This window comes from Equus quagga, chromosome 12 (genome assembly GCF_021613505.1).
Source record: "Equus quagga isolate Etosha38 chromosome 12, UCLA_HA_Equagga_1.0, whole genome shotgun sequence".
NCBI classification, from domain to species: Eukaryota; Metazoa; Chordata; class Mammalia; order Perissodactyla; family Equidae; genus Equus; species Equus quagga.
The window spans coordinates 17,337,689-17,354,158 of record NC_060278.1 but is presented as its reverse complement, the minus strand read 5'-3'; the positions used below and the strand labels follow the sequence as shown (position 1 = coordinate 17,354,158).

At 38.1% G+C, this 16,470-nt stretch overlaps 1 protein-coding gene across 3 annotated transcripts in view; it reads right to left on the bottom strand.

Annotated features, from left to right (window-relative positions):
• The window catches only part of RSU1 (Ras suppressor protein 1), a 175,394-nt gene that overhangs the window by 56,943 nt on the left and 101,981 nt on the right, over positions 1 to 16,470 (bottom strand). Inside the window, exon 9 of one of the 3 annotated variants that reach the window (XM_046679957.1) lies at positions 14,409 to 14,427. The exons of the other annotated variants lie outside the window; for them this stretch is intronic. Coding sequence (XP_046535913.1) covers position 14,427 — 1 coding nt within the window. The 3' untranslated portion in view covers positions 14,409 to 14,426. Of the gene's footprint in view, positions 1 to 14,408; positions 14,428 to 16,470 lie in introns of those variants that run through there. 3 annotated transcript variants of the gene reach the window in all.

Below are 16,470 nucleotides of genomic sequence, written 5' to 3'. Positions count from 1 at the left end.
TCATTTTAATTTTAGAAGTTTATGAGATCCCCAGGGAAATTCTAGACAACTCTGCAGACATTCCCTTTTCTGAACTCTCCCCAGAGCTACAGCTATTGTCCCATCGAGGCATTCAGATGGAGCTGCTCACACTCATGGAGGAGGGCACCAGCTCTGGGACAGTGAATCATTTTCTGCATGACTCCTGGGTGTATGGAAAGATGTTTCTAGAGGATTAATAATCACTAGGACACCAAACCAAGAGAAGCAAAGAAGTCTTATCTACTGGATAAGATGTCACATACTTCTTAGTTCCTAATACAATGACCACATCTAGGAGGGCTTCAAGGATAAGCCAGTGCTTTAGAACAGATGGAGCACTAACCCGTGAGCCAGGAGAGCTAGGTCAGAGTCTGCAATCCTGGGAGAAATCCTGCGGCAACTGCCTACCCTTTCGGAGCTGCACTTCCAACCCTTGCCAAGAAAGAGGGCATTAAACTAGACTACCTGAGGCTCCTTTGAACTCTAGTATATTATTGTTAATATTCTAATTTAAAAAGGTGTATTTATTCTTCTTTCCTAGCATCATCTTCGAAGTTTTTACCAGTTTAGAGATATGTTACTTGAGATAAAATTTCTTTACCGTATATTGTCGCTGAAACCCCAGACCTCACTTTCTGTGGCATTCCATGATACGCCATTATTATTATGAACACTTACGGCACCTGATATTTATGAAGTGCTTACTACGTGCCTGGTCCAGTTCTAAGGACTCTATATGCATTATCTCAGAATCCTCCCTAACAACCCAAGAAGGCAGACACTATCATTCAATTTTACAGATAAGAAAATTGATGCTCAAAAAGTTAAATAAAATCAATACTAAGTGGTGGACTTAGGATATGAACTGAAGGAAGTCTGACTCCAGAACTCACCATCCTAACCAGAGCAGCATATTACACTCAACAAATAACACCTAAAGCAAACAGTTCTCTATAAAATCTTCACGAAGATCATAAACTTCTACTATTTTTCTACTCTTCCAAAGAATTCACATCTTCTCTGAATTTTTAGGTAGCAGGAATATTTCGATACTGAAATATTAATGATTTATAATAACTTTTTGTATCGAATAAAGATATCTGTTTAAAATTTATTCCCTAAACAAAAAAAGCTGTAGTTTTTCTAAAGAGAGAGATGATTTCCCCTCAACCTATGTAAAAGACCATATTAGGCAAAATGGATATGATGAAATATGTATTTAGGAGATGCTGATACTGAAAATATTCCATGGATCACTCTAAAATTTAGACAAATTTCTATGACAGTACCATGATAAAACAGACAAGATAATATACTGGATCAAGGAATGAGACCTCAACAGTTCATCTAGGCAGCCACGCAGTTATGAATAATTTTAATAAATATGCAAAGCTGGTATTCTGCCACATAAAATAGCTAGTCAATCGTGAACCTGAAATTTATTTTTAGACTATAATGTGTCTGTCCTTGGAATTAAATAATTAATTGTCACTTTCATGAATATCACTATTTTGATTCTAGGATATCTGCATTTTGTTTCATGCTTTTTTTAAGATTAATTTTGATCTCTTTGCCATTTTATCTGTGACGATTTTATAATTTTATAACAATTTTTATTCTACAGCTAGCGTCTGCACACTAGAATACCTTGCTGATCACTTGCAAAATGCATCTCTACACCCTAGAGATAGTAACACTGCTGAACTAAGCTCAAGGATATGATCTGAAATAATAAGTTCTATCCGCACCACACAAAACAGACAAAGGAAGACATGGAATACATGTAGAAACAAATGCATATAAAACACCAAAGAAAGGCTAGAGGAGCAAGAACTCATCTACTGCAGCTGAATGAGGACAGAACAATTACAGCCTCAAAGAATATGCTGATTTGAAAAGGCTCACCTTAGCCTTTCCTAAGGGTTCATGCTCAGGAGACTGGTTCAGAAAGCTACCTGCTAACTACCACTGGGTCATAAAGACTCTGCATCTGTCTTGGTCTCAAGGATGAAACTGACACTTATTAAGGATGAAACTTATACTTGAGCTGCCTATTTAGTTAAGAAATCAGCTCTGTGAAGCAATATATTTTCTAAGACTCACTTTTCTAACTATGTTCATGATGGGTACAAAAAGGAATAGGGACTAAAAAGAGCACTGAACGTGGGTTCAGATTCTGTCTTGTGCTCTCAAGCTAAGTTATCTCTAACCCTGTTTACTATAATTAGAGCCCCACAGTTACTACACATTTATCAAGTGACATGAACTAGTGAGCACTGAGTGTGCATCTCTCACTTAGTTCCCATGACAGTGCAGCTGTATATAGTACTCTATGCAATTGTACTCCAGCACGATGCAATTAGAACAAATAATACCATAAAACATACTATTAACTCCATTTTATATATGAAAAATATATGTAATGAGCTGCTAGATAGACATTAGGCACTTAGGAGCTAAGCAAAAATGATGAATCAAAAGATACATGATCTGAGCCCTCATGAACATTATGATCTAGTAGGAAAAAATGTATTCCATAATCAGAGAAATAAATACATTAGGAGCAGCGAGCACTAAGAGAGGTACAAGGTATCCTAATAACAGACAACTGACAGAACCCTGTGGGGAGTGGAGCTCCGATTTTGCAGTGAGGCTGCCTGCGTTTGAATTCTGGTTCTACCATATATTGATTGTAACTCTGGCCAAGTTACTTAGCCATTTGTATCTCAGTTTCTCCTTCTGTAAAATGGGGATAAACAGTACCTACCTCACAGAGTTGTTATGATCATTAAATAATAAGTGTTCAATAAACAGTTGGAGTTGTTTTCTATTATAATTTTTTGACCTTGGCGAGGGGTGGGGGCAGTGGTCAGGGTCAGAGAAAAGGACATATGACCTAAAATCTGCAGCACAGCAGGAATTAACCAGGCCACGGGGGAGGACAGGTGCAGGGTCGAAGTATTTCAGGCAGAGGTAAGAGCATTGAAAGATTCTATGAGCACAAGACAACATGAACTAGCTAGGTTATCTGAGATAGATCACTTAACCATTTTGAGAGTCAGTTTCATCATGTGAAAAATAAGGAGGGAAATTAGATTATCTCTATGGTTTTGAAATCTTCATAATTCCATAAAACTTGAACACAATAAAACAAAACATTTGAACAATCTCTTTTGGGGTTTTTTTTTTTGGTGAGGAAGACTGGCCCTGAGCTAACATCTGTTGCCAATCGTCCTTTCTTCTTTTTTCTCCCCAAAGCCCCAGCACATAGTTGTATACCCTAGTACTAAGTCCTTCTAGTTCTTCTATGTGGGATGCCACCACAGCATGGCTTGATGAGCAGTGTGTAGGTCAGCGCCCAGGATCCTAACCGGTGAACCCTGGGCTGACAAAGCAGAGTGCACAAACTTAACCACTATGCCACCAGGCTGGCCCCAAAACAAAACATTTGAAATGGACTTTAATTTGACATGTTTTACTCCTTTCCCTGGTTCTAAATGCAGTCAAAAGGTCCTTAGACGTAAATTTTAAGAACATTCCTGTTTTCTCTCCTTTCTGCTCCCCTTGCCCCGATCGCCCTCATTATTAACTTTCCTACATCTGTAAACAAAAGGAATCACACTGCAGTGACCTGTTTTTCTGTCTTTGAAGGTGGTCGACATTTCTCCAACTGTAATGTCAATTTTCTGTGTCAGGAGAATCACCCGTCGACATGACTCCAGGCAGCTATGTCTTATCAGAGGGTCTGCTGTATACCAACATGGCTGGAAACACATTTAAACTAACCAAACTGCTCATGTAACATTATACATATTCATGGCCATATGATACATCAATTCATTAAGAGGCCCTGGGCTTTTCCTTCAACAGTGTTGTGTATTGCTTTCTGCAGGAGGTCAAGCCTATTTCAACTGACCGTCTAGTAGAGTATCTGAAAATTCTATTGTTTAAGATGGATATTTATACAAACTTCAGAAGTGTGTGTTGCTGGTGGTATCAGAGCTAATTTTCAATAACAAATGTCAGACTAGGTTTACTCAGAGTGTGGCCCATAACCCTGTAGCCCATAATAGATTGCAGAAGAGTAAACACATTCAGACCACTTAAATAGGGTACTCACGAAAACGTGGCCACCCAGATTGTGGAGCTGGGATTCAAATCCATGACTACCTCACTCTAAAAAAGCCCGCACAAATTCTCTTGTAGTGTCTTCCTGAAATTAACATTTTCTTTTTTTTCCCCAAAGCACTACACTGCTTTTTAACCATTTTTCATTAACTTCCATTTTGGGATATCCACCAGCTGCTGATCTTTCAGACTTTCTTTACCCATCCTAGGGAAAGCCAATGTCATCTTCTCAGCTCGTCAAAGAGAAGACTCTACCCAACGGTGACACCTTATTCACAAAAACAGTGATTTCTTCATCTTCTCTTCTTCATTCTCATTTATACACCAATAGTCAGAGGGAGGCAAAAGCGCTGTTATTTATTAGCACCCAGTACGCGTTAGCTCATAGATTGATTGAGAGAGGTCCCTAAAAATTACAGCTTGATCACAAACGGTTTCTAGGGCAAAATTTTAAATGATAAAACTAACATCTAGACAAAGCAGTCTCTATTCAGGCCCCTATAATACAAATCAATTCAATTTATTGTTTTCTTAGGCTGACCAGGTGAATGTTTGCATCCCATTGCTTATGCCAGAACCAACTAAGGAGAAAAACTTTGGTATATTTTAAATCATACAGGAGAGCACAGGGGTTGGTAGATTTGGCTTGGTACCTAAAAGTTGAAGAGATAGAACTCAGCTAATGTTTCCTGTGCTTGTTACATAATTGTACATGCTAAAGATTCCTTTTTATTCCATGGTCAGATCCAAAATACAGGTACTCAATCTCTGTCAAATTCCTCAAGTCAGCTAGCAATGTATACACAGAAACATGAATTGATAACCTGAAAACCCACCTCTTCGAACCAAAAAATCCAACAGTTAAACAGTCTGTTGCTGCAGTGTCTTGGGCTACACTCCAGTGAGGGGATGGCAGTAAACCCCTAGTAAAAACAGGGGCCCTGGAAGGACTTAGCCAAAAGGAAGATGAACTCTACCTTCAGCCTAAATTGGTTTCCTGAATACTAGGCTCATAACATCTCTCCTCTGTGACATCTCTCCCCACTCAGAGGTATCAATAAACCTCAAATTCAGTGTATATAAGACCAAACCCATCTTTCATGCCCCCTGCCTTGCCTCCAACCCTTTATTCTAGTGCGCCCTTGATAGCATTGGTCAGCACCACGGAGAGCTCTGCAGGGATCTTTTCTGCCTCTAAATTGGACTGAAATGAAAGAATACTTTAGAGCCTGGGGAGGAAAACTGGGGTGCAGAGCATGGGCTCTGAGCTATTTTTATTTTCTTTTTTAAGGTTGAGTAATGTGATAATGACTTTATAGGCAATAACCTTAGAATTCTATGATACAGACAGTATTAATTTTTTTTAATTATATTTAAAATATTTTTAACTTTATTTGGGAAAAGTTTACCCTTACACAAAAGTCAAGAGAACAATCTAAGTCTCCATGTACCCATCATCAACTTCAAAAATTATTTATTCAGGGCATGTCTTGTCTCACTCACTTTCACTTCTACTTGTCTCCCCCAACCTGCACTAGATTATTCTGAAGCAAAATCCCAGAAATTATATTAGTTCATCCATTAACATTTAAGTATATAAACACAAACTATTATCACACATAAAAAATTAATAATTTCTTAACATCATCAAATATCCAGCATTCAAATTTCCTGATTACCTCCAAAAGGAATTTTTTTCTACACCTTATTTGCTTGAATGAGCTTTTCAAAAGCCACGTTGGACGTGTGTTAATACACTGAAGTTATTATTATTACTGATATCCAAACTATCTGTTTTTGGCCAACTGGAGCCTCTTCAAGTTGGCACCTTGGGTTCTTTTGATACCATCTTTGATAGCTTCCTTGCTTTCTGGATTAACAAGATATTTAAGGCTCCTGATAGAGATCTTAGATTAGCCATTTTTCTAAAGATCCTGAGTTCTTTTGGTGGGAAATGGTATTCAAAGACAATGATCCAGGAGCTAGGAGTGCTCATTGCTGCTGTGTTGGTCATTTTTTTCTAGGCCTCTTTGGTGGACAGAACAAAAAAAGATACTTTTTTGAAGGAAAAAATACATCACGAGTTCTTACTATATTTCCAATTAAAATTTAGGATTGTAGGATTTAACCAACATGTCTCATTTTTCTATTTGTATCTCCTTTCTCTTTTGCTGAAAATTTTAGTCTCTAATGATACTAACATAATTACTTGTTTGCTTTAAACTATAACATGCAATCATCTCAAAAGCAATAAAAATGTTATTATTAATACATCTGAAAACAGTTATCATTTTTTGCAGTTCTTTTTGTCATTGGGGTTTAATCCAACAAAATGCACAACCAAATCACTGCATTTTTAAGTCATTTAAAACATTTTTTATACAAATTTTTTTCTTTTTACTTTTTATTTCTTTTTTTAAAGATTGGCACCTGAGCCATTGGCAATATCTGTTGCCAATCTTTCCTCCTCCTCCTACTCCCCCACCCCCTTCTCTTCCTCCCCTGCCCAAAGCCCCCCAGTACATAGTGGTATATTCTACTTGTAGGTCCCTCTGGTTCTGCTATATGGGATGCCACCTCAGCGTGGCCTGATGAGTGGTGTCATGTCCGCGCCCGGGATCCTAACTGGGGAAACCCTGGGCCACTGAAGCGGAGCATGTGAACTTAACCACTTGGCCACAGGGCCAGTCCCCAAAACATTTTTTAAACTGTGAAAATATGACTGTTGCTAAAAAGTGCATAAAACATGTACATTCCTTGAACTAACAGGAGTTTAATAATGAAGGATCATGTAATAACCATCACCTAGGACAACAAGAATGAGGTGAAACCCCTCTTCTTGAAATCTCCTCCCATTCCTCTAGAGTTAATCAGTATCCTTACTTTTGAATGATATAAAAGAGACTCAAAAACCCACAAGAGATGAAAACTATAATGGATGAGATGAAGAAAAGATGAGGAAATTTTAAGACAAACAGAAATGATCTAAGATGAAACTCAAGAGAAAAAAACAGGATTAAACAAATGAATGGAACATCACTGAGCTGTGGAACAACCACAAGAGGCTAAAACATATAAATAGAGTCACAAAAAGAGAGGCAGGAGTGTAGGGTGGTTAGAAAAATACTGGAGAAATACAGGGTGAAAGTTTCAGATTTGATGAAAACTATGAACCCACAGATCCAAGCAGTTCAGCAAACTCCTAGCACAAAAAAAGAGGAAAACTGCACTATGGCACATTAAAATCAAATCGCTCAAAATATAAGATAAAGAGAAAATTTTAAAAGCAGTCAAGGTGAGGAAAGGGTTATATACAAAGTAACAAAGATAAAGATACAGCAGATTTCTTGTCAGAAACAATGCATGTGAGTACATAGTGGAACAAAATCCCTAAAGTACTGAAAGATAAACACTGTCTATCCAAGACTCTATATCTAGTGAAAATATCATACAAAAATGAAGGTGAAATAAAGAGTTTTGCAGACGTGAAAATCTAAAAGAATTCATATATGGCAGATCCACATGACAAGAAAAGTTAAGGGGAAGGAAAATTATACTAGACAGTAATATGAATTTTTACAAAGGAATGAAGAGCACTAAAAATTGTAAATACATAACTAAATAGATAAGATGCTTTATTTTTATTTACATCTCCATAAAAGATATTTCACTATTAAAACAAAAATAATAAAAATGTAATGTGGAGTTTATGACATTAGTACAAGTAAAATTTATGAAAACAAAAGCATTAAAGCTTGGGAGATGAGAAATAAAAGTACATTATTTTAAGATGTCTACATCATATGTGAAGTGCTATAACTTCATTGTGAAATGTGAAAAATGTGAACTATAAAAACTAAATAAAGTATATACTAACATTAAGAATAAAAGATCATAGCTAATAAGCCAACAAAGGAGATAAAGTGACGTCCTAAAAAATATACAACCCACAAGATACAAAAGAGGGAAAAGAACAGATGAAACAATAGGAAAAAAATAGTAAAGGGACAAATTCAAACCTACCTATATGACTAATCACATTAAATGTAAACGGCCAAAATACTCCAACTGAAAGAGATTGTCTACTGATATGAAAAAAGCAATATCAAACTATATGCTACTTATAAGAAACCCACTTTAATGCAAAGACACAAATAGGTGAAAAGCAAAAGAATGGAAAATTATATACCATGCTAACATTAAACAAAATAAAGATGAGGAGGCTATATTAATATTTGACTAAGTAGATTTATGGCCAAAGAATATTACTAGGGTTAAAGCATTTCACTTATCATAAAAACGGGTCAACTCATCAAGAGGACATAAACAATTTTAAACATTTATCAATCTAACTACAGAGTTTCAAAACATATGAAGCAAAAACTGACAGAATAGAAAAAATAAGAAATCCATAATTATAGTCTAACATTTCACTCTCTCAATAACTGACATGACAATTAGACAGAAAATGAGTAAGGGTACAGAAGATTCAAAAAAATAAAAAAAATTCAACCAACCTGTACCCAAATGGTGCAAAAATATTAGACATCTACGTACAAAAATATGAACTTTGATCCATATCTCAAACCATATACAAATTAACTCAAAATGCATCATAGACCTAAATGCAAAACCTAAAATTATAAAGCTTCTGGACTAAAACAAAGGAGAAAATCTTGTGAACTTGGATTAGGCAAAGAATACTTACATACAACACCAAAAGCACAATCCATAAAAGAACAAATCGATAAACTGAACTTTAAAAACTTTTATTCTTCAAAAGATACTGCTAGGAGAATAAAAAGACAAACCACAGAAAGAGAGAAAAGCTTTGCAAAGCATACATCTGATAAAGGATTTACATTTAGAGCATAGAAAGAATCTCGAAACAATAATAACAAAATAAACTATTCCATTAAAAAAATAGATTTGAACAAAAATTTCACTAAATAAAGATATAAGGATGGAAAAAGCTCAACAACATTATTCATCAGATAAATGCAACTTAAAACCATAATGAGAAACTACTAGAACAAACCTTTTGAAAAACTGACCATACCAAGTGTAGACAAGGATGTGGAGGAACAGGAACTCTAAGACAGTGCTGGTTCGTATAAAAACTGATACCACCACTTTGAAAATGGGCTGGCAGTTACTTAAGAAAGTAAATCTATACCTACCATATGATCCACTCATTCCACTCCTAAGTATTTACAGTGACAGCACATGCGAATCAAAGACTTGTGCATGAAAGTTCATAGAAATTTTATGTCAATAGCCCCTAAGAGGAAACAACTCAAATGTCCAGCAACAGTCCACTTGATAAATGAATGGTGGTATACCCACTCAATGGACTACTTCTCAACAATAAAAAGAAATGAACTATTGATACAAGCAACAATAACCACTCTCAAAATAACTATGCTGAATGAAAGGAGCCTGATTTTTTTAAAAAAAAGATTACACACTATATGTCTATATTTATACAACTTGCTACAAAATGCAAACTAACATGTAGTTAGAAAGTAGGTCAGCGGTTGCCTGGAGATGGGGGAAATGAGGGGAGGGGGCAGGAGGGAGGGATACAAGCACAGGAAAACTTTTGGAGATGAGGAATGGATACACTATCTTGATTCTGGTGTTACAAGTATCCATATGTCAAAATGTATCAAATTGTATACCTTAAATATATAGTTCACTGTGTATCAATTGCTCTTCAATAAAGGTGTTAAATTTTTAAAAAATCGAATTGACCCAATGTCACAAAGATGGCGAAAGGTAAGAGTGGGATTCAAACCCAAGCAGCCTGCCTCCAGAGCCAGCACTCACACCCACTGTCTATACTGTGGAGGGGACTTCTGTGTGCCTCCTGGAGCTAGGGTATTCTCCAAGGTAACACCTGCCTGACATAAAGTGGCTAAGCCCCCCTCTGCCTGTGTTCACTCCCAGGCAGTATCCAGGAACATTTCACAATTTGTTTACATTTCCTTTGAGGATATTCAGAAGCCCTTTGGCCCCACAGAAATCTTCTCCAGGGTGCCCAAGATACATTGGCAGAAGCGTGCCCCTCCAGGACCTGGCAAGCCTCTGAAACCAGAAGCTGGGTGACACTGGCTGCAGTTCTGACAGTTGCCTCTGGTTCTTTTTTGTAAAGGAGGCAACTCCACTTATTTTCAAAAGCAGGAATTCTGGCATAATGGAAACAGAGCAACTACACTTCTTTCTTCCTCTCCAGCCCCCTTCTTTCTTTCTTTCTTGTGCACATAATGAAACTAATCCACACTATTTCCACATCTTAGGAAAAACACTTAAAACGTCATCTTTTTGTCCTCAACACTTAGTTGGCAATGAAAATTTGACTAGGAGAAATGTGTTTGAAATACACAAAATTAATGCCAACCTGTGAGAAAATTTAGTATCAAATTTGGAAGCGGGGTATTGATAGGATCCTTCTGTGTGCAGACAAGCCACAGGTTTCTTTAAGCACACCATCACTCCTCACCTTTGCTGGGCATCTCCTGAGTTCGACAGCTCAGACTGCCTTTCGGTGACACAGATGGGAAGGACACACAACTGACAACAGGTTAGGACCCCTTCTCAATGCAGAGATAGGAGGCCTCTGGTTCCCCAAGACTGAGTGACAACTGAGGAATTCCTGACGTCCTTTCGCAGCTAGGTTCCAAGGTTCAGAGATTGGGCTCAAAATGGTTTTTCTGACTTATCAACAAAACACATTTTTAGGGCTGGGAGGAAAACTGGCCTCCCCCGTTCTGTCCTCTCCTCTGTTGTTTATTTCTAAGCAATTTCTATAGTTCAAAGCCTGCCAATTCACCTTTTATAGACTCTCACACTACCATGATAGAGGACGAAAGCCACATCTGCATCCTGAGGTGCTCAGCAGCCAATATGTAGGTCCCACACACAAGGTGTCTGTTAGAGGACGGAGCCTGGCTGATTCAAAAATGAAAACAGGCTAATGGGCTGAGTCCAGGTCAAATACCCTCTTACAGTTCTGGTATTTTTTTTTTTTTTTTCCATATCATCCTCTAAAATTTCATGTGCGGAGTTTCTTTCAAAGCCTCGCTAAAAAGAGCTACTAGATTTGATGGGAAATAGCTGGCTAGGGAAAGTTGCAGCCTTAGAAACATCACAGAAACATTTATGGTGATGGAAGTAGCTCTAATAATATCATGAAATCTTAGCAACTCAGACACAAGAAGAAAAAGGGAAACACTAAAAATGTGTAATGGATGTGTGATGGAAGGCTTTTAAAAATTTTCCTCTAGCAGAAATGTCTCACTGTGGGCTACAATGTATAGCTGAAAGAATAACAAGTCTCATTCATCAAGTATTTTGAGAGCCGAGCAGGTGCCAGGAGCTGTCTGTGGCTCCTGGGACACGGTATTGCATAGAATAAAGTCCCGGCTCTTGGTGGGACCCAATCTAAGGGGGCAAATCAGCGTATGAGGGACAATAAAGTTAGGGGCAAGGGTGGATGGTGGCTGTGGGGTCTGTTTTAGATAGAGTGATATGGAAAGTGTTTTCTTGAGATGACATCTGAGCAGAAACTCAAATGAGATGGAGGAGAAAGCCAAAGGCCATTTATGAATTCAATATCAGAGTAAAGCTGTTTGTGTTAAAAGACAAATATGAGCACCCGAGAAAATGGACAAAACTTCAAAAGGCTGTCCTGGTACATTTTCCCCGATTCACTGTCACTGTCTCTTAATTGGATGGAATTCTATCTAGATACCAGGTGATCTACATCTTTCTATTACTGAGTGGCCCACACTTTTGGTTTCTTTAGTATAAAACCTGGAAGGAGGTTACTATTTCTTTTTCTTTTCAGGTGTTCTGGGGACAATGACAAGATTCTCTGAACTTAAATGTTTAGCAGCTGATTGCAGAATATTTGAGTCTGGGGACAGAGAGAGAAGAAACTGAAGACATGCAAATGTGGGATTACCAGTCATGTAAACACATGAATGATTTAGTACATACAGCCTGGCAAAGGGGGAACTGGAATAATAAATTCCAATAGTAGAATAAGGCCAAAACAAACAACACAGACACAGGTGAATGGGAACCATTAACATGAATGTATGCGTCTTTGAAAACAGGTAATTCTTCTGCTTTGTCACTTAAGTGGGTGGCAGATCTCATGTCACTCTACTCTACCCTTGATGCTTATTTGGAAAACATGCACTCCTGGACCATAGATTTTGGATTCTAATGTTATTTTCCACTTAAAGGAACCAAGACTCCTTGGATAAGAGTCAGTTCTTTGTTGGGATAAACGAATTAAAACCTGGGTCTGGAGCTAATAAGAAAACAAAGACATGAAGAAGGGACCATGGAGAAAGCTTGGGGGGAAATGAATCTGATTTCAGTCACTGGTACAAGATGTGCTGAGAAAGTCCAGGAGTCCATAATGATGCCTACAGAGATCAATGATATAGTACGGTAGAGAAGGGCCACACCCTTGAATATGCATTAAAGAACTGAATCCAACTGTAAAACAAGATAAACATGTAGCACACAGTGGATGGATACACATCCACTGAACCAGAAAGGGTAGTGGCAGGAAAATGGATTTGTATTTGTCAGACCAGAACCACTCACATATCAGGATATTAAATCAGAATCAGGGTAAATGCAGGAAGACAGGCTTTCAGGGACTAAAAAGCTACAGCAGGGACATGTTTAGGGACCCTGAATGCTGCCTGTGCCTACAACTCTAGGATGAGATGTAGGCATGGCAGGAGGCTGAATCTGATTCAAGAACCACAAAAGTCAAATGATTATGAACGTACCCTTAATCACCATGCATTAACTTCTCTTTGCGAATGCCAGCATAAACTCAGCATTTCTTCCTTTTCTTCCCAGGTATTACCCAAAAGCAACAAGGAGAATACGAGATAGTATTCTTTTATCAGAGAGAGTTTGATTTCTGACTCTACCACATGGGTTAACCATTGGTCATTCTACATAACCTGTGATTGTCCATTTTCTCATCTGAGAGCCAGGCGAATACCTACATCTCAAGGAGTAATGAGACTATAGGAGCTGAAGCCTGTGAGGAGCCCACCAGGGCCTGGACCACGGCAGGAAGTCAACAAAGGCCAATTCTCTCTCCTTAGTGTAATTGAGGCAACCTCTGTCACACACTAATCCACCTGGATGTTAGTCCATGAAGAGAAGAAAAATGGGGACAAGGGGATACTGGGAGTGGCTGACTTTATTGTGCAAGTTCTGAATTTCTCCAGTAAAAGCTGCTCAGGATTCTGAGTATTTCAACCACAGTAAAAACAAAGCCACCTTGTTTAATGTGTTTACACAGTGGTCTTGAAGGAACACTTTCCCCACATGCCATTATTTCTTTCTCTAACCATGTTCCAGTAAAAAATTAACAGTATTCCATCAGCTTGATGACCAGTATTTTTCTTGTTGCCCTATCTTGTCAATTGAACTTATAAAAATAAAGCAGAAGCCGGCTTCAGAAAACTTTAAAAAATACAGTTCCCAGATTTTCAGTATTTCACAACAAAAACTTTTATTGACAAAATTTACATTCCTTTGGAATTATCTAGAATTTAGTACCAAAATAAATTTGCCAGTTGCAGGACACATCTATTAAAAGATCACCATTCACGCAGTTTCTATTGAGAATGCACAACAGCAGATTAAAAATGCTCATAATCTCACACAAACAGTCTGAAACACACACGTCATCTTAGCTTAGAGCCAAAAAAATGAAAGGAGAGAGAAGAATTGAAACAAAAAAAAGGTCCATGTCTCATATATGCGAACCTGAAGCCCAATCGCATCCACTAATATGCAGTCAATTCTTTTAAGATCCATTCTCCCTTATTTCAAACCCTCAGGACCTTTCAAATATAGAAAAGCTTATTTTTCAATTACTCAAAATCTTAGAAGGGAAAATACCCCTGAATAGAGAAGCTCAATACAAAATTACATTTTCTGTTTTTTTTCCCTATTCCCTTTTGTTAGGTTTTTGTGAATGACCACCTTCTCCTGTTTCACATCGGATTGTGAAGGGAAAAAGGATTGTTCTAGATTCTTCCAAGGGTCCAGGAAAGCCTGATGTTATCTGAGAGGTGTTATAAGTGATGTAAGATTTCACAGTGCTTAAGCCAAGAACAGGAATGACCGAGGCATTAAGTGAGAAACTTTCTCTCAAGCTCTCATTCAGAGTTGCTTTCCAACATTCAGGACACAGTAGAAGAGGCGACATCACCTGGAAGGTTTTGGGTGCACCTGGTTAAAGACAGACGAGTAAGAAGGGGTTCCAGTCAGGCAAGGAAAATGAATAGAAAGAGGACATCACAGCAGACAAAACCAATCACATAGCTACATTCTTTGTGCTTTCTTCCTTCCTAGCTTCACGGGCCCTACTGGTAATAATCTAGTCAATAGAGAATAGAACATTCTTTAGGTCCAAAGGGTAAAAAGTGAAGAGAATGTGCCCTCCCCTCCTTGTCTCTAGCCATCCAGTTTCCTCCCTAAAGATAAGCACACGTACTAGTTTACTGCATCTCCCTCAGAAATACCCTAAACCTTTACAAACACAATCACACCTCACACACCCCATCACACACTCCCCTGAAGGACAAAGAAAAGGCAGACAAAATGAGCACAGAGCCTGCAGGTTCACACAGAGGAAGGTCTCACATTCAAACACCATCCATTTATCTGTGAAGTGAAGGGACTGTTTCATTTCTAATGAGAGCAGTGTGGTACCAAGAAGAGATCTATATAAATAATGAAAGACTACTGTGAAAACATAATCTTTGCTTAACATTATATATTGAGAACGCGTTTTAACGTTTCGAAGATTGTTTATCATGTACCAGCAAAAACAAAGAACTACAACTTGGTCCATTCTGGATGCCAGAACAGTCTTCCTTTCAGAAATCAGGGCAACCTGTCGGAGGCCCCTCTGCAGAGACAGTTCATTTATATAAGACATTTGAGGAAGGCCGCATGTGAAGTCCAGTCACAAAGGAATCATGAGTCTTGCTTTCAGAAAGATTCTAGTCTCTTAAAAGACAGAAAACATAATATAACTGCACCCCCCCCCAAATATAAGTAGTATTCACAGAAATAAACACTGAGTTATAAACTGATGAATAGCACATATGAGTTTAGTGTCACACGGTAAGTATGCAATACTGATAGCCATTATTATTACTATTAAAGCTGCTACTAAGGGAAAGTAAAGGCTTTGAAGAAAACTGACAAAAGGCACCTAGAGTAGATGAAACACTCAGAAAAAAGGTCTCTGAGGATGCAATATTTAACTAGATACTTTAAGAATAATTGGGCAATCAATCAGCAAGTATGGGAGGAAGGAACATTCTAGACAGAGAAAACAGCACTTATGGAAATGTGAGGTAGAAAGAAGGATGCATCTTTGATGAGAGGTAACCCAGCCTTGTCGCTCTGGGTCCATTCCCAGTGGGTTTGCATCAAGGCTCTCCAGTGCCAGTTCAGCTCTTCCTCAGCCCACTGCTACGATCCTTCTGTCCTAGAGGATCATGTGATTCCAGCACACTCAGGACAGGGCAAGAGTGATGGAAAAACTCCCCTACAAGCAGCTCATCTCACATGATGAAGATCCAAGTCTTTTACTCTACCTTCAGGGTGGTGTCAAAAACAGTGCCAAGATGAGAGCAGACAGAAGCCCAGGTCTCACATTAGTCAGAAGACACACATGGAGTTCATCTCCAAGAAAGGCAATTGGTCTGCTGCTATTTCCCATGCCATTTCCAAGAGTTCAAGTTTAGCAACCTTATCCCCAAGGGAAGGACTGGGCTTGATAATTCTTAACTTTGGATGACGACCGTAATGAAATTCTCAAGAAAACGTAGATACTGTTTTAAAACAAATGCTGTAAGCTTGACATCAGAACATCAGAACATGATGTATCCTACCCTTCTGTATATTTAGCTTCCTCAGTCGTACAGTTAGACCAAACACAATATTCTACTGGAAAAAAACAAAGAGACAAGGTTGTACCAAAGAAGATAACTATCGCCCTGCTGAGTCTTTGCATGAAATTATGAGCAAGTTCTCTGACGCTGGTTGTAAATATAACACACAACTGACAAAAAGCACAGTCTTAAACGATCCTTTACATGCCACTTTCTCTACCCTATTAAGATGCTCGTTGTTTCTTTGATTTATCTGATAATAAATTTTTGATGACTGGTAAGTCTCATAAAATTGCTCTGGTGCTGACTACACTGATTAATAAGTCTGAAGAATCGAAAGTGTCAGGAATTCATGTGTACGAATAAG